The 24,741-nt window shown below is 44.8% G+C and overlaps 1 protein-coding gene across 1 annotated transcript in view; it reads right to left on the reverse strand.

Annotated features, from left to right (window-relative positions):
• MED13L (mediator complex subunit 13L) overlaps positions 1 to 24,741 on the reverse strand; it is a 176,667-nt gene that overhangs the window by 82,520 nt on the left and 69,406 nt on the right. Inside the window, exons 3-4 of the mRNA XM_039382852.1 lie at positions 10,504 to 10,588; positions 6,090 to 6,173 (exon numbers count right to left, since the gene is read on the reverse strand). Coding sequence (XP_039238786.1) covers positions 6,090 to 6,173; positions 10,504 to 10,588 — 169 coding nt within the window. The remainder of the gene's footprint in view (positions 1 to 6,089; positions 6,174 to 10,503; positions 10,589 to 24,741) is intronic.

Raw genomic sequence — 24,741 nt, forward strand, 5'->3', positions numbered from 1 at the left:
TGGCCCCACCAGTGCTGAGTCCAGGGGAAGAATCACTTCCTTGGACCTGTTGGCCACCCTGTTCCTGAGCCAGGCCAGGATCCACTGGCCCTCTTGTCCACCTGGGCACGCTCTGGCTCATGTTCAGCTTCCAAGTCTTTCAGAAGGAAAAAGGCTTTGGAGCAGGGAGCTCACCAAAATCCAACTGCTACAAGCCCTGTGAGAGCACCTTGGATGTCAGAGTGGCTCGAGCACAGCTCAGGAACACTGGGAACCTTAGGAGGCAGAGGGCACGAGGGAGTTGTTCTTTCCCAGGACAGGAGGGGATAAGGATTGTGGTAAGAACTCCTTTCACAGCAGTGGGTGTTGGTCAGCAGTGCCTGTCTCCTGTGCTGGGGCTCCAGGGGACACAAACACCCCGGGGACAAAACTGCCATGCCAGGTCACACTGTGAGTGCCAACCCTGCCCACGCTGGGAATTCCTGCATGGAATGAGGGTCCCAGGGTCTGTCAGGGACACACAGGCAGTGCAAATGCCACCACCACTCGCCAACAGCACTGGGGGATTGCTGCACCCACGCCAGGAGGTCCCTGCAGGAACAGACCCTCTGTTATCAGCGCTGGAGGAGAAGCAATTCCTGACTCACTCCTATCACCCCAACCCCCCCTCTGATGGGCTGAAGGACCCCCAGCACCTCCCCAGCACCCCCGGCCTTTATCTGGGCTGCCTGGCCCTGGTGATGCTCCCAGCAAACAGCTGGATGAGACACTGCACACACCTCCTGAACCAGCTGACTGGGGACACAGCCCAGAGGAGCAGGGCTCCAGTGACATCCCACCCCATGCAGGGAGCCCTGCTATTGTTCCCAGGACTTTATCCTGCCGGCCAAGGGTCAAGGAATCCGAAGAATCGGTGCCTGGGGTGGCTTTGCTGCTGCCTTTGTAATGCCTTTCCCCCGGGAAGGCAGAGGGAAGGCTGGGCCTGGGTGGGAGCTGCAGGATCAGGGTCCCATCACCGAGGGGCTGCACAAACCCCCCTCCAACCCCACTGGTGTCCCAAAGCACAGCCGTGCAGGGGCACTGCAACCTGGGGCATTGCCAGGCTGCTCCCTGACAGGGCTCACCAGCTCTGACAAAATGCTGCTTTATTACTTTCATTACTAAATAAAAAAAACAATAAAAAGACAATTGAGTACCAAATACCCCTTAATTTATAGCTTATCTAGACAGTTGCTTTGGTGATAAAGCACAGGAACGTTACTATTTTCAGCCCAAAATGCTTTTTTTCCTGCACAGTTTTTTTGCTAATGTTTTCCATCAAGGTTTTTATACACGAGATTCTTGGAATATGACACAGACAAACAAAATAATCCAAGACTACCAGCAGCATATATAACAACAGTATATATATAACATTAAAAGGGTAATGCTTGAATAGCCTTTTCCCAAACCACCTCAACAGCAACCTTAGGTAACCCATAGTTGTTAATAATGTTTTGCTGGTTTTTCTATAAAACATAAACCCACATTATATTGATTAATGATAATAGATTAATATACTTGAATAAAATTATATTAAAGTACTTTAAAATAACTGAACATAAGCATGAACATATTCAGGACACTTTGATATCACCTTGATATATTTTCAGCTTTTGCTGGAAAATGCATATGAAAAAACACTTATTTTACAATCTGTATTTCAATACTATTCCTTCTGCTAAAATACAAACACAGACCATATTCCAGTGGGTTCACTACCCAAGATTTCAGAGAAGGTAAGAGTTAATTCAGCTTTAGCACACACAAGATTACCAATTAAAATAACACCAACCAACCAGAGATGTAACACAGCAGCTTGGTGTATTGGCTTTACTGAAACCATAAGTAATCCTCAGAAGAAACTCAGCAAAGATGAACAGAACATTTCAGAACTTAAACCTCAAAAATATGAAAATATTTCTCTGGGAACTAAGCCTCTTAAACTGAAATAGAAAAGCTTATTTTTACAGGGGTAGGAAGAATTATTGGAAAACACAGAATATTTCTTATTACTCAGTATTTCCATCACATTTATTTTGACAAGTCAAGAATAAGAACCCATTATTTCAAATTAAGTCAGATTGATTTTTATTATTTTCCTCCCTAGTCTCTCCTCATTTATAATGCTGTTGGCAACACTGTAAATATTTATTTCTACAGCATCACTGTGCACCATTTTCAAGCAGTGTATACGACCACATTACTGATTTTTTTTTTAAACATGGTAAAATAGAAGGACACAAAAGTGCAGAATCAAAATCATTCACGTGACTTCTTTTTCTCCAAGTGGAGGAAATGAAAACCTCGCTGCACCACACTCTGTGTGCACACTCAGTGACCATTTCTCAGCTGAGGAATTCAAATCTTAATAAAAAACCCAAACAGATCACTTCAGCTTGTTTCACCATGTCATCATTTAATGGAACACCCACACACCGTTTGCCAAAAGGAATTACCTGTGCCCTGCCATGTGCCAGGAGCAAAGCTCCCCGTGGGATTCTGAACAAGAATTGCCCCTGGAACAGCTGGTGGAACTTTTTCTTTTGGAGGAGGGGATGACCCATAAATTAGCCAAGCCACGAAAAGCAACAGTTATTTTTTCAGGTGCTCTTTGCATTTAATTAAATTAAAAACAGCTTAAATCATTTGAAGTTGCTCACGGAGTTTGAACTCTGTTGAACTACACTGAACCAAACTGATTTTCCCCACAATTTCCTACGCACCAAGAAAACAATCACAGAAGTCATTAGCAAATACTCTCACGTAAGGTGAGCATAATTTTTTTTTCAATAAGATGTTTTAACATTTTATTGTGGTGCTTTCCCAAAACAAACAAACAAAAAAAAACCTTGTACAAAACTTGGACAGGGATTCTGAATAGACTGTGAGGAAGAATTTTCACCCCACAGTGGAAGGCACTATCAATGCCTTGGATCAGATGAGTTCTGTGAACTCCAAGCTTAAAGATTTCCTTTGGGAAGTTGTGTAGAAAAATAACCAAGTTTGCCATTTTCCCTTGGTAGTGTGGAAGTTATTTAGACACACACTGCTGTAGCACAGACCATAAAACATGCAGGGTTGTTTAGGAAGTGACACATGATATTAAAGATACTCAGGAAAGAAAACCCACAAGTTCTGCACTACATTTCCTGTCAAAAGGGTCTGGTCTGCCCTGTAAAGAAAACAAAACACAGCCAGAGAGGGATCTGCCTGAACTCCCTGTGCTGTCCCCTCCCTGCTCCTGGCAGGGCAGGGAAGCTCATCCTGCAGACAGACCCCAGGAAGGCAGGCCAGGCCCTCTGGTTTCTGAGGCTCCTCTCCCATCCCAGAAGTAGGTCAGGGCCACTGCCATGCTCCACTTCCCCCCTGACTTCACTCTGAAATCACAGACCTGCTGCCCTGCCCTCCAGTGCCATTCACAGAACCCAGGGGCCCTGAAGGGATTCACTCCCTGAATTTACCCCTGTGGGGTTTAACTCCTTCCCTGGTCACTGACACCCAGGCCCAGACTCCTCAGTGTGTTCCTGAAATGAAGTTAGTGCCTCTGATGTTGGACATTTGAGAGGACTAACTCTGCCACAAGTATAGAAGCACAGTTCTTCGTTCTAATAGTTCTGTTTCTTTGCCAGAATCAAACCTGCTGCTTTTCACCATTCCAGGGGGTACATATCCATGTGGATCTATCTCTTTCCACACTCAGGGCATTTTCAACAGGCATTACCTGCCCCCACCCTTCAGCCTGACCACTGGACACACATGCAGCTTATTTCTAGTGTTTGATATATTAGCACGACTAAGAATAATATTTTTTTAAATACCACTTTTTTTGGTTATGAAGGCATTCCCCACAGTGCTGAAGCACCTACACGCTCTCAGCTGGCCCCTTCTTCCTGCCACTGCTCCTGCTTGCTTTGTCTGGAACAAGTGGCTGCTTAGAGCAGGAGTTTCACAAAGAATTTATCTGGAATTAGCAGGAATCAATTTGTGTGAAGATAGCTTTCTGTGCTGTACTGAGAAAGAAAGCTTAAAAGATTAAATAAAAGGTGTCTGGACAGATTAGTCTCCAAAGCCTCCCACTACTTGCTGCTGCTGCCTGCAGGTGACTCTACTGTCCACTTTTGCAGTCTGGACTACCATATTCCAGCAAGATTAGTTAATTCCAATGATATATTTATAGCAGAAAAGTTAACAACCTGAAACAACACACAGCCTATTTCAAATTAGGCCATAGTTATGATTGCTGAATAAGTGCTTTTGAAATGGTGCATATCCAGAGGATCTACAGCAACAAGGACTTTATGAAAAAAAAAACCAGATAAACCAAACAAACATTATCTTCTTCAAATCAAGAGTCTACCCTTCAACCCTAAAATCCTCAAGGCTGGTTTTATATACGGAATGTTTCAGATACAGACTGAGTTTAACACGAACTCAGGTTTTGTAACATCTTGCAGACCAGATATATTTCTGTGCCTACTGAACATCCACTTACAAAGCAATCATGCCCTGCAGATCCTGGGTGAGCAATTTGGTGTCACACACACGTAAATCAGACACAGGACCTCCTAATCTGCCAGAATTCTAAGGACACAGTACCCTCCATGCCAGTGCTGCTGCTGTTTTGGACAGACATCATCTCCTGCGTCACGTGCCTCGTTTCTTAAATTGATACCCGGCAGGAACAGAGAGGAGGAGACTCACAAGTACATTTAATCTGAGCGCTCAGGCTGCAGTGACGTGGGTAAAACAAACAGCTTTAGCTGAAAGGAACTGCCTCCCAGTTCCAGAGGCTGGAAGTGACCACTTCTTACGTCACTTAAGGGAATTAATGTTCCAGAAAATTAAGCTCGATGTTGGTGTGATCAGGAAAGTGGCAGGGAAAACACGAGGTGGTTACGCACAGCCAGGACAGGGGAAGGTACAAAGAAACCTGGACCTTTGCATGGCTCCTTGCCATCAGATCAATGTGAAATCAGAGGTTACACACACCCAGCGTCAGCCACAAAGCAGACAGCAAAGCAAGAGACGACCCCCTGCTAAGTTAAGGCTTTCTGGCTGGAGAAAGGAGGCAGATCCCTGTGTAACTACTGCACTCTCAAAAACAACTGCTGCTTCCAAGCACCTGGTTTACACAAGATCTGTTACCCAACGGAGCCAATGGATTGTAGCACTGCACTGTAACACTTCTGTAGTTAAACAGAGCAGAGGGAAAATCACGTGTGATGTGCAGAACGATTTCCACCAGTACCTACACTGCCACCAGACACATTGCTGTGACTGCAGCCAGGCTGGATGAAGAAGTTGCCACCCCACTTCATCTCCACTGCTCATTACCTTCAAATCTCCCAGCATAGCTGCCTGTTTAGTCACTTCCTAACCCAGTTCTGTCAAAATGATTCCCGTTAGAAAATCTGTGTTTCAGCTTAACTCAGATTATTTTTGACAGAACTTGTTCAGCGGATGACTATAAATGCAAGTACCAGAAGATCTGAGAACATTGTAACCTTTAGAGCTGGGAGAGGAAACGGCAGCGAGCGTGGAGCCAGATATCCCTGTTCCACGGTTCTGTGCCTGTGGGAGAAGGGCATTAATCGCCCCTACAGGTCTGATTTGGCAGCTGCCTGAGCACTGGAAGCTGTGTATCAAGGCTGGCATCTCTAAAGGAAATAAATCAGTGAATCTACGGACTACTTATTTTACTGCTTAAAATGCCAGGTTGGGGTTTAGTGCCCAGAAATTCAAATAATTCGTTACAACTACCTGCAGTTCTGTTGTATAATGAGAGAAACAGGCAGATGCTGCTCAAAAGATATTAATAAATGTGACATTTCTGTGGAGTTAATGGATAAATACCAACCTCGCCCTCGCATCTTAAATTATCATAACAAGGGCTGAAAACCTACTTAATTGCTTTCTATGTGTGACTGATGGGAACACACAGTGTCTGTGATTTTACTTGTTACACAGTAAAAGAAGTGGAAAAACTACCACCAAAATGCAGCATCAAATTACCATCATGCAAGATAAAACACTGACATGAGCAGGACCTGACACGGAGATCTCCTTACCTTTTGTTAACAGGCTTCTCATCCTTGTCATAGGGTCTGATGAACCATTTTCCAATTCTCACGAAGTTTTTATCCATCAGGCATCTAGAAAACAATTACAGCAGCAATTACTGGTTACATCTTGAGGTGTCATTAAAAGCAGTCTCTGAAGACAGTGAATCTAAGGGATTAGGCAACCGAATTTCCATCATATCGAAATCAACTTGGTATTTTTGGGGTTTCACAGAACTTTGCCACTCTCTGTTTTCCCACAGAAGTCACAGAGAAGCCCTGTCCCATCACTGATGCTGAACTTCACATCTGGATTCTCCCCTCATCTCTGCCACAACCTTTTCTGCTGGGTACTGCTTTTTCTGCTGAATGATCCATCATCCTATTTTTCACACTCCTCTTCCTGAACAAAGGCCATTCATTAGTACTGATTCTTTTCTATTCCTCTCAGACTCCACATAAAGAACATGCACTCCTGTATTTCTGGCATGTCAGTGGTGTAATACAGTATAGGAATGACAGGAAATTGCATTAAGCAAATATTAACAATGAACCATTTTTCCTTCACACGATCCACAGCACGATTTCAGGTGCTGAAACTTCCATAATTACTGTTCCCTCTGTCAGAAAACCTTCTTCCAACAAATACCCTCCCACATCACCGAACCAGAGCGATAAGTCACCATTTTCTGTGATCCCTTTAAAACTTTACACTTTCCTTACAGAAACTGCATATCCTGTGGCTCTAAAAAAATACCCAAAGGAGAGGATTCAAAGTGATCAATAACCAATTTAAACTGACAAGTTAGGAAGTGCCTGATGCCTTTCTTAAGTCCACCTGTGCAGATGAATCACGCCAGCACTAAGTGTGCTCCATACATTAAACATGCAGTGGAACGTGGTGCCCGAGGGATCACATCCAGGAATTCATTACTAAGGAATATTTTTCAGTCAGGTACTAAATAATATGCTTCAAAAATTCTGAAAAACCAGTCATTTGTTGCTACTGGTTAATAGACAAGCAATATACAAGCTTTACCCACACATTTCACATCTATTCAGTATTTTTTTTTTGTTTAAAAGAAAGAACTGTATTTTTCTGCTTTTCAAAGTTTTCCAATAGTTTGTTCCTATAGCAGTTGCTAGAGACTGGCCAAAACAAAGGGGAAAAAAAATCAAAAATCCCATGAAACGTTCTGGGAAAGTACTTTCTTCAAAGTTTAGAAAAACTGTGTGATATATACTTCAAAAGCACACCTAGAAGACACAAGGAGGAAATGGATGACTGACAATGTAGATACCAATATGCTCCTGATTCTTCTGTATAAACTTGGCAGGGTTTTCCAAAGTTAAAACTGAAGAAAATTCTAACAGCACGTTCTCAATTAAAGCAAAAAGAATCCAGTTCAACCGAATATACCAATATCTTAAACTGAACATGAAAGCTGAGCCAGCAGAGAGACGTTGGTAGAGAGTAAAAAAAAAGAAAAAAGAGCTTCAGTAACTGTTTCCCTAGGAAATATTTGCTATCAGAGTGTCTGTCAGTGCCAGCGTGGTTTATACAAACAAAAGGAAGCCTGTGAAGTTTACATCAGATCCTTAAAGAAAATAATCTGTAGTAGCAAAAACTGTAACAAACTCTCCCCCCTCACACACTCACTTCCACGGCCACATCATTGGGTCTCACCACAGCAGGTTTAACTGCCTCAAACTAATGCTGCTTTCCCAGGGAAAAAAAAGTCTTCATGGGTAGATTTGGCCTTAAAAATCAGTCAACCCTCCACGCTGAACTACATCAGGGGTTATTTAAGGAATAATCCCATATAAAGCGGGAGCCCTGACTGCAGCAGCACGGCTCTGGGATCCGGCCGGGCGAGCAGGTAATGACAGCACCGGGTTATTTTTGCTGCCTAAGCACTGAAGGTAACTATCCTTTCACAGTCAGCTGCAACAATGGACTTGTGTAAAAAAAAAAACAAAAACAAAACACCCAAAAACCAGGTCATGGAAAGCAGCTATTTAATGATCTGAAATAGGGAGATGAAACCCTCCTCCCGCAGCACTGCAGCTGTCCCAGCACTTCACTGGGGCTTGACCTCTTGTATTTCTGGTTTTTCCATGAAAAAAACCAAAACAAAACAAATGACCCAACAAGGGCACACTAATTATTATGAAACAGCACCGTAATATTTTGAGTACTGTTCCCTCAGCTCTTTAACGTTTTCCATGTTGCCAATTAAGATAACCAGATAACTAAAGTGGGTACTGAGGAGGGGAAAATAACACAAACAGTTGTGAAAACGTCCTTTTTCTCACATTTCCCGGGGTTAAGTTAAAGCAGAAGCTTCTCCTCCCTCCCTGCCCCGCGTTGTCCCCTCAGGTCCCTCACGGCTCCTTCCTGAGGGGCAGCTCCCCCCTCACGGCTTCTCCTCCCGCCATTTCCTTCCCGCCACAGCCCTCGAGAACCCAAAACAACCCCAAACCCCCCAAAACAACCCCAAACCCCCCAAAACAATCCCAAACCCCCCAAAACCTCAGCCCTGTTACTGCCTCAAAACGGAATTCCATCCTTCTGCTTTAGTAATCGAGCTTCTCCTAAAAACACAGGAGAGGATGGGGCTTTACAGCGTTAATTTGCTTTTTAGTAAGGCCCGCACGCATATTGCTATTATTTAAAATAGTAACTTTAAAGTTAACTACAGATTTGGTAAAACAAACAAACAAACAAACAGAGATAAAAAGTGAATAACCTGAAGTAAGTTCAGCCATGGTACTGTAAAAAATGTCATCAGGAGAGCAGTGGGACGCTCACGTCCAAGGGCGAGGGGCTGGGACTGTGGCACGAGTTTTATCAGTGTATCGTGGCAAAAATCCACTTATCATGACATGAATCATCTCAGGTTATCCTGACAGGAATTGTATCAGCTCATCATGACAGGGATCACATCAGGTTATCAGGACATGAGCTGAGGCTCTCAGCAAACACCTGAGGTGAGTTACCAGCTGATGCTGAGAAAAACAACAGTTCTGCTGCCTCTGCCAGCTGATTTCAGTGAGGTTATTTAAAATAAAACAACCAAAAACTTAATTCACAGGAGGTCCAAAGAATAAAAACAGCCACTGGGAGTCCACATAACTGGGTACTATACATTAATAAACAGACATCAAATCAATTTTCCCTTTTATACTGCAAAGCTATGAAAGAACTAGTGAACATTCTAGACTTGGAATTTAATGTTTATACTTTTATTCACTCTAAGGGCTCTACACCTTTTACAAAAATCCCTTAAAGAGACTGGTGGGATAGAAAATAGGAAATTCAGCCCCTAATCCTTGTACCTGTGGACATGGCCCCTCAGACTTGCCCTGCTGGCAGACACACAGGGGACACCCTGAGGGGACAGTCACCCTGCTCATGGGAACATCATCATACAAACCTCATCACTAACCAACCTACAGCAAAGCAAACAGGGCACAGAACGAGACAAGATCAAGGTATTTGCTTATTTTCTGAAAGAAAAACCAGCCAGTGCTGCCTCCTGCAAAACTGCCGTGACACAAAGGTGTGTTGTGTTTTGTAACACAGAGGTGCATTATATTTTAGTATTATTGTTATTGTTAGAACTTCAGAAAAAGTGGGACTAGTCTAATGCAATTTAATTCTGAGGAGATATCCAAATTCCTAAGAACTAAGACATAACATAGGAAGGTCCTGATGGCCTGAAGAACTGCAGAAATAGGAAGAATAAAACTCTACAGTCCAAGATGCAACGTCACACACTACAGGCCTAATAACAAGATAATCTTCAGTAAGCTTAAGAGTTGATAGCTGGATTAAGAAGAAAAAGCCATAAGTGTATTAACTAATCACAGAATAACTTTGCAGTCAAGTAATATATATATATATATATATATATGATCAAGACAAAAGAATACATTAAGCCTTTCAGAAGCAGGAACTGTTAAGCTTCACCTCGAATATTCTGCACAAATTTAATCAAATTGTGACATACATGTAACTAGGATGAATGGAAAAGGAGAGTTAAGAGCTTTTAAGATATGTATCAAGACATGTAACCTCAAAGGGGCTGAAGGTCAGATACAATTATTCTCTGTAAGCACCTCAGGAAGGTGAAAACTTTTCTATTTTGCTTTTGAAACAGCTCCCCAGTAAAAATCTGAGCAGAAATATATATCTACATTATTCTTTGTATGAGTGTTTAATTAGTTGGCACAGCATTTAATAAAAAATTACCAAAGTTAACGACTTATGAGATCCATCTCTACCCTGCTCTCCTGTACTAAAGTTCTACATCTAAAAAAGTGTGATTTGAGACCAATGTAACATAAATGCTCTGTGGGTATCCCTGCATTATTTCAAGTATCAAAATGAAATATCTGAGAGCGCTAGAGCTTTTCTTACCTTTCCAGAAGATTATGAATTGCTTTGAAGAGCAGGGTCCTACACTCATAGGAAAGTCCATTCTCCCAGAATCCTTCTTCCACCACTGCAAAAACATAAAACGTCGACATGCTCAGAACAGGGAAATGCAAACATTTATCCAGCAGCTTTAATTTTCAACAGCAGTTTATTTCATTAAACTGTTTCAACTATTACCTACACTGCCCGAGTAGCTTTAATCTTCACTTGCTGCAGACACGGACTTTGAATTAAGAGAAAAACAAAACCACAACACAAAAGCATAAAAGCAAAGCCATTTGTTTGTAGCATTCAATATTCAAGTACAGGGGTGAGGAATTCGTGATCATTCTTTGCCACCGCTGCTCAGAGCTCCTTTAAAACTTAACCACAGATGCAGACAATCAAGAAACAAAGTGAATCATTAAAGGTGTGAAATCAATTTACATAACTTAAACAACATTAAACAACTCTCCTGAACCTCTCACTGTCGCACTCAAGTGAAATTCCTCCACTGTACTGACTTAAACTATCGCAGATTTTGTGCCAAAATAAAAACTCTGCACTCGGTACCAAACTGCAGGGATTTTATTTTAGAGTCAAAACAAAAAAATCTATTAAAAAAAGAGAAAATCTAATTATCTCTCATAGAGGAATGAACTAGTCACCTGAAGGATACACAAACCTCCGAAATATCTGCTGTCGTTACTCATGGATTTGGCTGCTAAAAGCACCAAGCGCTGAGCTATTTCTGGTATGCCTGCACCAGATTCCAAATCTCATTCAGCCACAAGACGCAGAGTGAAAACGGATGATTAAATAACTTCGTCAAGGAGTAAGAATTTGTTAATTGTCTGAGCTCTGTCATTTCAACTTTACAGGAACAGTCGGCACATCTTTAGAAATGCAAACACAGAACTCTAGTGCATGTTAAGCGCTGAACACTTAACACCCCTCCCCGGCCGAGCTGCGGGAGGAGACCTTCCAGCAGCACGTCTGGCGTGCAGAGATGATTATCTAAGGAGAGTTTACTCGACAGCCACGTTTAAAGTCGAGCTTCCAAGGAGTCGGTGCTGCCTGGAAAATACTAATATTGGCGGCGTTCGAAGGCCGGAGCCCAGCGCTGCTCTGCTGCTGTGCCGCTTCCCCAGGACCCGCAGCTCGCCCAGCCTCAAACAAGGGAAGGCGCGTTTTGCGTGTGCAGGGTTGTGATATGCTGATGTCGGGAACAGAGCCTCTCTCCGCGTACGGAATGGAAAAGGCACGTTTCAGTCCCTAAATCACCTTATCGGAGGGCACAGGACTGCCCCAGAAGAATGGAGAGACACGCTCGTGCCTCGGGGCAACGCGCGGGAGCCAAAACCCCTTCCTTTGACAGCGCGGAACGCTGGAAACCCTCCCTGGCACCGAGGGTGTGACGGGCCGTGGCTGTTTACTGTCCCATGGCCTCGGGGTTGGGTCTGAACCTGTGTTCCTGAGAAACTCCGAGCCCCCCTGCACTGTCAGAACTATTGATGTCTAAATTCTCCAAAGCTCGGAACTACCGAAGCCCGGGAAGCTGCCAGGCTGGTACAGGATTGCACTTAAAAACTACACCATTCCCAAATACATCAACGGTTATATTATATATGTGTGTGTGTATAATATATGAACATATATACATATAATATGTATGCATACATAATATATGCTTTCATTTATTTGGGAATTATGTAGGTTTTAGTTATATCTTAAGCTGTGCCAGGGGAGGTTTAGGTTGGATATTAGAAAGAATTTCTTTCCAGAGAGGGTGCTCAGCCATTGGAATGGGCTGCCCAGGGAGGGGGTGGATTCTCCATCCCTGGAGGTGTTTAAGGTGAGACTGGATGTGGCATCAGTGCCATGGGCTGGGAACCACGGCGGAGTTGGATCAAGGGTTGGACATGATGATCTCAGAGGTCTTTTCTAACCTGCTTGATTCTCTGATTCCATATGCAATTTTAAAGTTACATATATCTATATATGTCTATATGCCTATAATACACACACATATATATATTATGAGAGAGATCACACCTGAGTTCAGCTCTATGAAAATTCCATATTTAAATAAAAAATACCAAATTTTTAGCATGATGAAGTTGACAGAATCTTTGAAAGTCAAAAGAAATTCCCTATTACACAGCCCTGAGCTCTCCTTGAGTTCCACCCTATCCCAGGGTGTCCTGCCACTATTGTCCCTGCTTTAAGAAATTCCCGCCAAGTGGGAGAGACAAGCACCAATTCCATGATTTTGCAGGAGAGTTCCCCCCACCAGTTCTGGTGTCCTCAATCCTAACTCATTGCCCACTCCCTGGGATCACAGCAGCCTAACAGGACCCAGTCACAGAACATCATCATCTCTCAGAACTGTTTTCTGCAAGTATAATTTTGCCAGTCCAGAAGAATTCAGATCAGACTGTGCTGCTTTACCCCGTTCAAATGTACTATTCTGTAGAGCTGGAATAATTTTAATACCGAATTCTTTTGGTACTGGACATGCCCTGTGCTCTTTTTCCCTGCACAGCTCCTCTGGGATACCCCCCGCAAACCAGGGGGTGGTGGGAGGGGAAAGTCCCACAGTTCCCAGCAGGAGGGGTGGGATGAGGGAATGGAAACTGCACAGCTGCACTCACGGCTGTCCCACACTCAGCACAAGCAACGGCGTTGAGGAATGTGGCCAAAATCCCAGGAAAAGCAGGAAGAAAGCCACGTTAACCTCGCCGTGGAAGTCCTGGCGGCCAAGCCCGAGGGTCATGTCTGATGATGAGATCAGACTGGCTGAGGAGCTGCAGGGCCGTGGGACAGGGAGAAGGGGAAACTCTGCAGTGGGATCATCCCTCAATATTCTGATTTTCCAAACTGGCGTTGGTATCGCTCAGCATTCACCTAAATTATATATTAAATGAAAATAAAATCATTTCCCTATTAAATTTAACTCCAAGTATGTCATCAGACATTGCCATAACCATTTTCCTATAATAAATAATGCCTTTAATTCCCAGATATATTAATGCACTATACTTACTGTAATTACCTCTAATGCTTCTTTATCCTACTAAAAAAGTACCTCTCACAATTAAGAGCATGGACATATGTCTGATGCAATAAAAATGAGGAGGAAAAATTAGAAGTGCAGCATTTCGCTTCCTCTCTGCTCTTTGGCTTCCTGATCCAGACTCCAAAAGTGTTTAAAGAACTGGAGCAGGTTTCGGCTTCAAGACGCGCGTGGTGACCAGTAACAAAACTTGGCAAAGCACTAAAAATCAGATTACCCCTGTAAATTGCCAAGTTCCTGATGCAATGGAACTAGATTTTAGATTTTCAGAAGAGTATTTTAAACTCCACATAGCAGACTGAAGGCTAGGAAATAACTGCTGGTCTCTGTCTGTCTACACAATAATTTGTAATGCTTTTAACACTCAGCAGGTTGAACTCCAGCCCTCCTCAGCCTTTCCAGGCACAGCCAACAGTAAAAAGGTGCTGCATGGGTTCCAAAACATGCCAAGCACCTCCATCCTGTCCCGAGGGTATTCCTGTTACTCCAGGTGAGATATTTCTCTTTAGACACAACAGATGTGACACTGTACACCAGCAGTGAAAGGATCTTCCAAAAAAAGAGAACTTCTGAGGGAAGGGTCATGCAAAGATTGAATCTTTCAGTAAGAGAAAGGATCACAGAGGCCATAAGTCTGTTTTCCTCCATGGAAGCCGGAGCAGGGACAGGAGTTTGGAAGAGAAAGGATCACAGAGGCCATAACTCTGATTTCCTCCGTGGAAGCCGGAGCAGGGACAGGAGTTTGGAGAGGCAGCACAGCAGATGGGACACACTGTGGGTCACACCTCCCAGGAGCTGGGGAGACAAAGCCATGGCTGAGCTGCTCCCTGGCTGGCAGCAATCCCGTCCTGAGCAGGGTGTCACACCGGGTGACCTCCTGGAGCCTGGCCCGTGTCACCTGTCACACCCTCAGCTGCTCCAGGGTTATACAGACAGACACCTACAGCTCTGGGTGTGTATATATATTTATCTGGACATGCTGACTAACCTGTCTAAGCCTGTGTCCACTCTGGAGCAGTCCAGGATGGCAACTGGGAGTAGCATTTATTTTATTTAACAAGCAGCTCCTCCCCTTCTCGCTGTCCTGCAACAGAGGGAGGACCTTACCACCACATTCCTCACCAAAAGGAGCAACTACTGTACGTGCTCTGTTATTTTTACAGTGAAATCACCTCTCAAAATAAACAATGAGTCTGTTAATATCGTCTCTAAAAATCTGGATTCTAGGGAAAAAAAACAAGAATAGCAGAAAATCCAAACCAAGAAAAAAAATGTATTTGACACTTATCATAATAGATGACAACCAAGGTGCTAAATCTCACTGCTGGTCTCCACCCAGAATGGGAATTAATCAACAGCTTTATATGTAAAGTTTTTAGATGTTTATCATGATTTTGTTTTCACAGGTTCAAAAATCGAATACAAGGTTTGTGCTGATCTTTAAGTTTATTCTTGGAGATCGGATGTTGAAAGAATTAAAGGCAACTACAATAATTTAGACTTACACTGGAAATTTATAATTTAAACATACATTAATGAGCAGCTCAGTTGGCTTGGGGTCTTTTTGATTTTCAAGTCAGAGATATTAGGGCCTTCAAAGTGTCCAATGATTTTTATGAAGCCAGCCATGTTCTCAAAAAAAAAAAAAAAAAAAAAAGAACCATTATAAAAATTTCAAGGAGAGAAGTCGCAGCAAAATATCAAAGCAAATACTTCAATAATTTTAGGTCTCCCAGCAGAGATACTGGAAAGATAATAAGATCTCTGTTCTGCTTCAGTGACCAAACTGACATATTTTACTTAAAAGAAATTTAGGAAGGAAGGAGAGAAGGCAAGTTGAGGCTGCAGAGATAGTTATACCTTTAAGAAATCCAGCCACCCACATTTTAATAATTCAGGTCACCCTGCCTTGTGCAGTTTAAAAGCAGAATTAGTTTCAAAGAATACATATTTCCTCAGAGCTATGTTACATATTTCCTTTTAATGTATCATATTGCAGCAACAGCTGAAATGAACGTCTAGACATCAAAAACAAGGCTTTATTCCCACCTACTGCTTTTTTACCTCAGGCAGCAGAGCTAATGAAACCCATTATCCAGAACACTGCCCTCAGTTACCACATCGGCCACTGCAAACACGAAAAAAAACACTCTGGGACAGGAGCAGTTACTCAGCCATTAAAATCACCCCAACTCAATGTCTTGAGAGATGAAAGCAGGACCCGTGGGACCAGGAGATTACTGCCAGGGAGGATTACTGGGGCAAACTGCTGGGGACAGGGAGCAACTCGGGAGTCACCTTTGGCCTCCTCCTTCCCACAGAACGGGAGGCTTTTCAAAAACACGAGGCCGAGCGGCCCTCCGACAAAATCAGAGACCCAGTCGCTAAAAGCAAGCATTTAATTTTTCGTTTGGGTTTTTTATTAAGGCGCCCTCAAAGATGATATTTCAAAAGCCAACCGGCGTTCTGAAGCGTCATTTCTTCTTCTTAAAAATAAAAAAAAAAAAAAATCGAGTTAAAGGAGTAACAACGCAAAGCAATGGTACATTAATTCTGAAAAACTATATTATACCCATAAAAATCCAATTAAAGGCAACGCCACTGATCGATCATTGCTATCCTGCCATTGATCACCTTGTAAAATCTGCGTTGGAGTCATTAGTGATTAAATTGACTTATTACTAAATCAGATTCAACCCACTTAGAGATCTAATTTCCTTGTGCTGGTTATGATTGTAGGGAAATCGTGCTGCTCACTCGGCCGGGCCTGAGGATCCATCTCGGCTCTCTCCCCCAAGCCAAAATAACCAACGCAGCAGAAATGCTCCCCAGAACAACCCATTTGTGCTCATCTGTTTGCCAGCAGAGCTCATGAGGGAATGAGGGAATATGCACTGTACAGGCACAGAATGTTTCCAATCCGGGTCCTGCCAAGGTATCCTCAGCAGGGAATGGGAACATGGAATATCAACAGGGACACGGCTGAAGGTGCTGCTCAGACACCACCCCAGCTTGCATTTCAGTGCACTGCCATTTTCCATATAAAACCCAACACTTCCAAGCAGAGTCGGCTAGGAAGCTAAAATTGTTGCACTTCAGAAGGATAAATAAAACCTTCAAAGGCAACAGCTGTGGAATATCACAGGAATACTCCCAGGCTTTAATTGTTGCGCATTGAAACAGAAATTAGCATAATAGCTATTTATTGGAAAACAGATGGTAGGTAACTATGTGCACTTAGGCTGTGTTAGCACTACTTAAAGTATCACTTTTATCGCTCCCTCTCTCCCAGTAGGTACAAAGTTGTTTTTTATAAAATACACATTCAGTGTTGCATCCTCTGCCTGTCCCACGCTCTCGCATTCCTCTCCTCCCTCTCCCGCCTTCCCACCGTGGATCCACAACCAGACCTTCACAGGGGTGTTCTCTCAGCATCTTGGTTAACCCCAATGATTATCTGTGAAATCAGGAGGAGCGTTCCCGTGGAACTGCAGCTCGGGCCTGCTCTCTGTGCAGGAATGCAGGGCTGAGCCACTGCTGGAGACAGGAGAGATTCCAAACCAAACCACGGATCTGCCGGGTGGTTTCTGCTCCAAACGCTTCCCACAGTCACCGGCCTTGTCCCAGGGATGAGCAAACCGAACAGAAACAAGGCTCAGTTTTCTGTGTTTCACAGATTCCAAAAGCCGAGTGGGAAGTTGTTTGCAGTGGGAAACTCTGGCGTGCCAGGAAATCCCCCCCAATCCCTGATTTACGCCGTTCCAGTTGTCCCACCATGTGTTTGTGCTGAGCAGTTTTATTTCCAAGCCACTCTGTATTTCTTTGCAGAGGTATTTCCTAGAGATGAAAAGCGTAACCTGACCATAGTGAAAACAGACTAAATGTTTTTGGGGAGACTCTCACCATCTTCTCCTGAAGTGTTCTGGGCTAAGGATGCCACGAGGAAAGAAGCATTTGCTTAACTTTATTCCTGGGAGTTTCTAGAATTTCCTCCCACATCTGTGAACTTTTCATTTTATGTTCCTTCTCATTTCCCTCTTCTTCTCTTTCTTTTTTTTTTTCCTCAGAAGAACAAAAAAGCAACCCCCAAAAAAATTCAAAGGAAACTAAAAATTTGTAAAAGCATTACTATGCTCTATACTCTCCAAACTTCATTCACTCTCTTCTCTCCCCTTCCAAATCTCCAAGTTCTCTTTATTTTCTCCCATTTTCAGTGACCACCAGGGCCTTACACCCGGGCCTTACAACCAGCATGACCCTCATTCCACACATCATCTCCATCCCCCACTTCTGCCTTTTGTGGGCTCCAAGAAAACCAAACTCCTGCAGTGTGTCTGCAGCAGGGAGACCTTTCCCTCTGCACCCACAACACGATGAGAATGAGGACAAGGACTTTTCTTTTTCCTCTCTAAACTCAACTGTTGTTTGTCACTGGTGGCACCAGGACTGTGTTTGCCCGTCCCCACAGCCCAGAGCTCTGCTGGAGGTAACGGAATGTGTGAGGGCAGGGAGTCCCTGGGGAGAAATCAGAGCAATCCAGCCATCCCTGGAGTGACACCAGGCTTGTTCCAAGGAAAAATGCGTCCGTATTAATCCATACTTGGAAAGTGCAGGAACCCAAAGCCTTCCCTCACTCCCAAGGCACGCAGGACGCCACTGCTGGAACACGGATCCCTTCGGAGAGCGGTACCGGGATGCTCCTTCCCTCCTCTCCAGCACAGGTTTGCCTTACAAATCTGCCCAGTCAGACAATTCCCTTTCAGACTGCAATCCCAGCCAGCCCAGGCCCTGGGAAGCATCCCTATTCCCACCCCCCAGCTGGCTGTTCCCCCTGAGCCAGGCCCCCATCCCAACATCTGCAGGGACGCCCCTCCCCAGCATCTTCCAGAGCAATTCCAGGACTTCCCCTGGCTCAGGGCACTCCGTGGTGTGACCCAGGGACATGGAAACACGATTCCCGAGGGACATGGAAATGCGATTCCTGAGCCGTGCCTGGAGTGCCAACACTGGAGCCTCCCCCTGCCCCTCAGCTCCCTCCTCCCGGGAGGGCACAGCTAAGCTGGGCACCAGCTCCTGCACAAAGCCAGCTCCTGGCAGGATGAGCTGCTGCTTTCCAACAGCTGCCACAGGTTTGCATGGACATGGGAAGATCACAACAGGAGGAAACACAAGATCTCCAACGTATCCAAAGAGGTTTATGGAGAAATTCCGGGTGTAAAGCTGCCCCAGTCTCCCCACGACCCCACTTCCACCCAGCTGGGCTCTTCCAAGGGGAACGAGATCCTGTGATATTTCCATCTCAGCTCTGTGCTTATCTAACCAAGGAAATATTTGGGTTTCCATTGCTTCAAATCTGTGTTTACTCTTCTGCATAAAAATTAAGAATTGTGCTTGTTTTTCCTCAGTTCACACTTGCTTTTGGACCTGTGTCACCCTTACAGCCCCCACACTCCTCTTTCCTTCCTGCCCTTTATTTATTTCTTTTTCAACCTAATGGTTACAGAAATAACAATTCTCGGTAGGAAAATCTTCTTTTCCTTAACTTACTCGAAATGATGTATTGTGAGAAAACAAAATTTTGATTGAACTAAGGGACACAGGAAATGTTTTTATAGCGGCCTCTGGTTTTAAACACACACCATGTGCCACACACACACCAGCTGAAGGTTCTAGGTGTGAACTACAACACTAATTCCACCATACATGGAACATATTAGATAAGTCCTCCTCATATTACTGCTTGAAACTAGAAAAAGAGGTGAGCAAACATTCTTTTTTATCTTATACATCACTTCAAAATAAGGTCTTAAAGCTTATTTTCCTGCTTGTTTTCCCACCTCCCCACTGGAATTCGCTACAATATTTTTTTACACGGCAGCGAACGACAAAATTGACTTTGCAATTTGTTTTCTTAAAAACTTGCTGAAGCAGAAGGGCCCAAAAAACCTCAAACCCCACCCACCAATCACCAAAAATACGAGTTAGCAACGGGCAAACCCAAATTTAATATTGCTGGCTGGTTTTGGGAGCAGCAAAGATCCCTTCCAACCCAAACCTTGCCATGATCCTGTAGGTCTTTCCAGACATGACTCGCAGCTTGTAATTTTTTTAAATTATGAAATAAATTTCAGCTTGTAATGTTGAGACATATTCATAAACACAGGTGAGACTTCAGCATTGCTGAACAACAGCAGGGCAAAAATGGTTCTGGTCACACTCGATGCTTGTAAATTAAATACTTTGAAAAATTCTTTTGGAAAGAAAAGGTGAGTTTAAAGACTCCGAGTTTTGCAAGGATTTTGGGGGAAAAAAATGCATCTTAAATTGAGGTATTAAGAACAGCATGAATGATGATTCTTTTTCAAGATGTGCCAGTGCAAACCATTTCCTCATATCCACATGTCTTTGGAAGGGCAGCAGAATTCCCAAACCACAGGCACAGAATAAAAGGGCAGAAAAGACTTCAGAGACATGACAACCATATTTTTGCCATTCTCTTTGTTCCTTACTGGATTTTAGTGCTCCCCACGAAGCCAAAATACTTTGTGCCCTCCTGTAAGCAAATGTTTACTGGGGTTTGCCACCGGTTAATCCGAATTAAAAGCGAAATAAGAGCTTCTGTGCCGAGTTGTGCCAGGGAAGGCTCTGATACTGAGGCAGCAGAATGTCAGGCGGGTTTTTCAGGCTATTTTTGTCCTGTGAGAGGAGCCAGCAGAGGGAGCTGGCCGGGCCCAGGCCCCGGGCTCTGCACACAGGGCCTGCTTTTCCCATTAAGAAAAGGATCCGAGATCACACAGGCTAAAAATAAAACTTCTGGGAAAAAAAAAACCTGACCACACTCAATAATAAACATATTAGAAGAGAGCAGGTTTGGAGTAGAGACAGTTTAAGTGCTGCTTTTAAAATAAAACCTCCATATGAAACAGCTTTAAAAGCAGAGTAACTTCCTTGAAAAATAATCCAGTGAAAGAATCCAGGATCAAACCTGTGATCCCTTGGGAAAGGCTCAGCAGGATCCCTGCAAACCCTCATCTCTGTTACTTCCATCAGCTGAACAGAGACTTACATACTCCCAGGCATCTTTGATTTTTAATTAATAACGTTTCTAACATTTGGTCTTTCCCAATATTTTTAAAATTCCCGAGTTTTCCTGTTCCCAATTCAGGCTGTTGCAGTGACTGGGCTACATCGAGGGGGTTTTCCTAACACTCCCTGACTCCCCCCTGCTCTGCTGGCACCTTTCAGCACAGAAAACACCAGAAAACTCTCAAATTAATCAATGCAGACGTGCCCAGTGCCCCTCTCCTTCCCAGAAACTCCCCCGAGCACTCCCAGGGCTGTTGTAGGAGTGGCCACAGCAGGGGACACACAGGTCTGTCCCCAGCAACCCCTCCAGGTGCTCTTTCAGACCTGGACAGAAAATCTATTTTTTAATCAGCATGTTCTTATTTATAAGAACGTATTTATTTGTTCTTATTTCTAAACAGAAGGTATTATGGGGGGGGGGGGATGAGGATGACAAATCGTGGCATTGGGGATGGGAAAAACGAATGACTGAAGGCTGGAGAGGCATTTTGGAAATGCAGGAGTGTTTGGAATTCTGCACAGTAACAAGCCAAGCATCAAGATTTTACAGGCTATCCGAGACCATCCAACAGGCACTTTGTTCTTATAATAATATCTACAGCAATTATTAATTTAAAGCCAGTCCTGCTCTATAAAGATCACTCCTGGGATAGTTCCTGCACACGGAAGACCCAAACGAGCAGGATTCCCCCGGGATGAGCAGCCCAGAAGAAATAACAACTTCCCATCCAACCAAAGAAGTGAGGCGATTGCAGACTCCTCTGTCCTTGGGACTCCTTTTGAAGATCAGTTTTACAAAACCCGAGGCTGCAGGTCCAGCAAACAACCCCCCCTTCCCAGGCATGTGTGGCGAGTTCCCTGCTGGAGCCCTCTCCCGGATCCATATTTCACCAGGAGCCGGCTCCCTCGCTGCTGGCTCTGCAATGCAAATGTAATATGTTGTTCACTTTGCAGGCTGTTGCCATGGATATTAATGTGATGTCATAAATTGTTACATCTTCATTGCAGAAACAAAATGAAAGGGCTTGGAAGCAGGAGGAGAAGGAGAACTCGTCTGAGGAAGCGTATTTAAGAATAACCAACTGTTGTGCAAACCACGAACAGAAAAGAGACACAAAAATGCGTATTTTAATTTAGTACTGTCGAATGCTTCTCTACAGAAGTGCTTCCTAAAAGATTCCAAATTCCTTATTTTATTTTTTCTTTTACTGGACTGTTACCTTGCACAGCAACAGATGGAACAGCGCTTCAGAATTCAGCTCTTTGGAAATGCCTTCTGAACTCCCACCTCAAACACCAGGCAGTGGGCAACCACCCCAGCACTCCTTCCATCCCTCACTCCTCCTTCTCCTTTCATCCCAGCCACTTTGGGACTAACCAATTCCATTTATTGCACGCAGCCCGTGGCAGAAGCAATGGCAGGCACTTAATTTCTGAAAACTCTGGCTTGTGGTTTGCCCTTAAAAAAATTATTACCTACACGTAATTTCTCAAGTTTTGCTCTCCGAGGACTCCAGGGACAAACAGGAACAAAATTTACTTTTCCCTCATTAAAACAGTAGTTAAGATTATGGCAAGTTAATCTCCTTTATCTGTAGATATACACGAGGAGAGAAAGAATGATTTAGCTCAGAGAAAAGCATAACACAGCATAAAGCACACCCAGTGCTCACAGTCAATTTACATCCTTTAGAACCAAGAGAATCCAGGATTTCCCTCATTTTCAATTAGTCAAGCTGTCTCCTTTAATCTTTTCCCCAAACAGTTTAGCTGTTCTGGAAGTGGATTTAACTAAGTCCAAAGACACACAGGGAGTGGGGGATGAATGGGCTCTGCTGGCTCCCCAGCCCTGCTGACCTGCCAAGGAATACTTGGGAATTACACCAGTCACAGGACACATTCCCTGCTCTCACTGTCCCCAAAGGTGCATCAAAGGTGGAGGCCACACTTGGACAGGGAGAGTCCTTGCACTGCCCAACCCACTCCATCCTGGGATGCTCTCCCATCACTCCTCAGCTCCTGAGGATTTCCCTTGGTAAATCCTTTCTCAAAAAGGAAAAAATCCCTCAAACCTGCCCTGCTTCTCTGGGGTCCTGTGGCACTTCCATGCCAGCCTGCCAGTTCAAGGGTGAGTAACTCACCTGCTTCCAGTGGTACGTGAAGTGTTCTCCTCCTTTCCAAACTCGCTTGGATTGCACATGGAATGGAAAAAATTCCAAATGCCTCCCATCCAAATCCACTACCCAACATTTACACAGTTCAGACAACAGAACAGATCTCATCTTTGACAATCCACGATTATCTTCCTGGTCTTGCCTGTGGTTTTCACTTCCACATTCCAGTCAGGAATGCTCACCTGTTCCCCCAAGCCTCTCACCACTTGACTCTCCATGGTAAGTCACCAAATCCCTTTTGTTCCTACGCCCCCACCCACTGCCTGTCTTTATTTTCTTAGCACTGGTATTTTATTCACCCATTCCCATCTCATGGATTCACAGACTGGTTTGGGTTGGGAGGGATCTTAAAGCCCACCCAGTTCCACCCCCTGCCATGGGCAGGGACACCTCCCACCAGCCCAGGTTGCTCCAAGCCCCATCCAACCTGGCCTTGGACACTTCCAGGGATCCGGGGGCAGCCACGGCTTCTCTGGGAACCTGTGCCAGGGCCTCACCACCCTCCCAGGGAAGGAATCCTTCCCAATATCCCATCTATCCCTGCCCTCTGGCAGTGGGAGGCCATTCCCTGTGTCCTGTCCCTCCAGGCCCTCATCCCAAGTCCCTCTCCAGCTCTCCTGGAGCCCCTTCAGGTACTATAAGGTTCCTATAAGCTCTCCAGAGAAACCAAGGGTGCAGATCCACATTAACTGCTCAATCCTGAGATATTTTTCAATTGAAACTGTTTAATTTTATTCCAGGAGCCTGTGGGGCCCTATTCCAGGGGAGACACCCAACACAGGCACTGCAGCACAAACTGCCCTGTCCACCTGCTCTGAACAGCTCAGCAACAGCTACTTAATAATATTAAGAAGTTATTACCCTTGAAGGATATTCCCCCTGTAATCCCACAGATTTAAGAAAGCCAAGGGTCAAAGGGCAACAGAAGTTGCCAAGCTCAATAGCCCTGAACACACCAGAGCCCCATCCCGGGGAATCAAACCCATCCCATGGGACCAAACAGCAGCAGGAGCAGCCCAGGGGACTGAGGAATGTCTCTGGGATGCAACACGGAGTGCAGGGATCCCAAATGTGCTCCTGCCAACCCGCCCAGAGCAGCTCTGCACACCCCGAGCTGGCACCCCAGGACAGAGCTCTGCACACTCCTCCCCACACCCCCAGTGCCCTGTGCCTCCAGCCCAGGGCTTGGCTGCACATCACCACACTAAGTGCTGTTGCTGACAAAAAAATATTAGAAATTGAGGGTTTACTTTATTAAAAAGTGTAATTCCGTTTAAAAACACAGCTGTAAGAAGATTATAGCTCAGCCTACTTAATGTTTTCTAGTATCTCAGTCAACAACACCCCTGTATTTGTGCATCCTCAGAGAAGGCCTTGTGTGTCACACAGAGGGGCCTGGCCCAGAGGCTGGGATGTGAGGGGACAGGGTGATCCCAGGATCCCAGAAAGGAGCTGGGATGTGAGGGGACAGGGTGATCCCAGGATCCCAGGCAGGAGCTGGGATGTGAGGGGACAGGGTGATCCCAGGATCCAGGACAGGAGCTGGGATGTGAGGGGACAGGGTGATCCCAGGATCCAGGACAGGAGCTGGGATGTGAGGGGACAGGGTGATCCCAGGATCCCAGGCAGGAGCTGGGATGTGAGGGGACAGGGTGATCCCAGGATCCCGGACAGGAGCTGGGATGTGAGGGGACAGGGTGATCCCAGGATCCTGGACAGGAGCTGGGATGTGAGGGGACAGGGTGATCCCAGGATCCCAGACAGGAGCTGGGATGTGAGGGGACAGGGTGATCCCAGGATCCCAGAAAGGAGCTGGGATGTGAGGGGACAGGGTGATCCCAGGATCCTGGACAGGAGCTGGGATGTGAGGGGACAGGGTGATCCCAGGATCCCAGGCAGGAGCTG

The sequence above is a fragment of the Pipra filicauda genome, unplaced genomic scaffold (genome assembly GCF_003945595.2).
Source record: "Pipra filicauda isolate LSUMZ 115617 unplaced genomic scaffold, ASM394559v2 scaffold286_size1242794_pilon, whole genome shotgun sequence".
NCBI classification, from domain to species: domain Eukaryota; kingdom Metazoa; phylum Chordata; class Aves; order Passeriformes; family Pipridae; genus Pipra; species Pipra filicauda.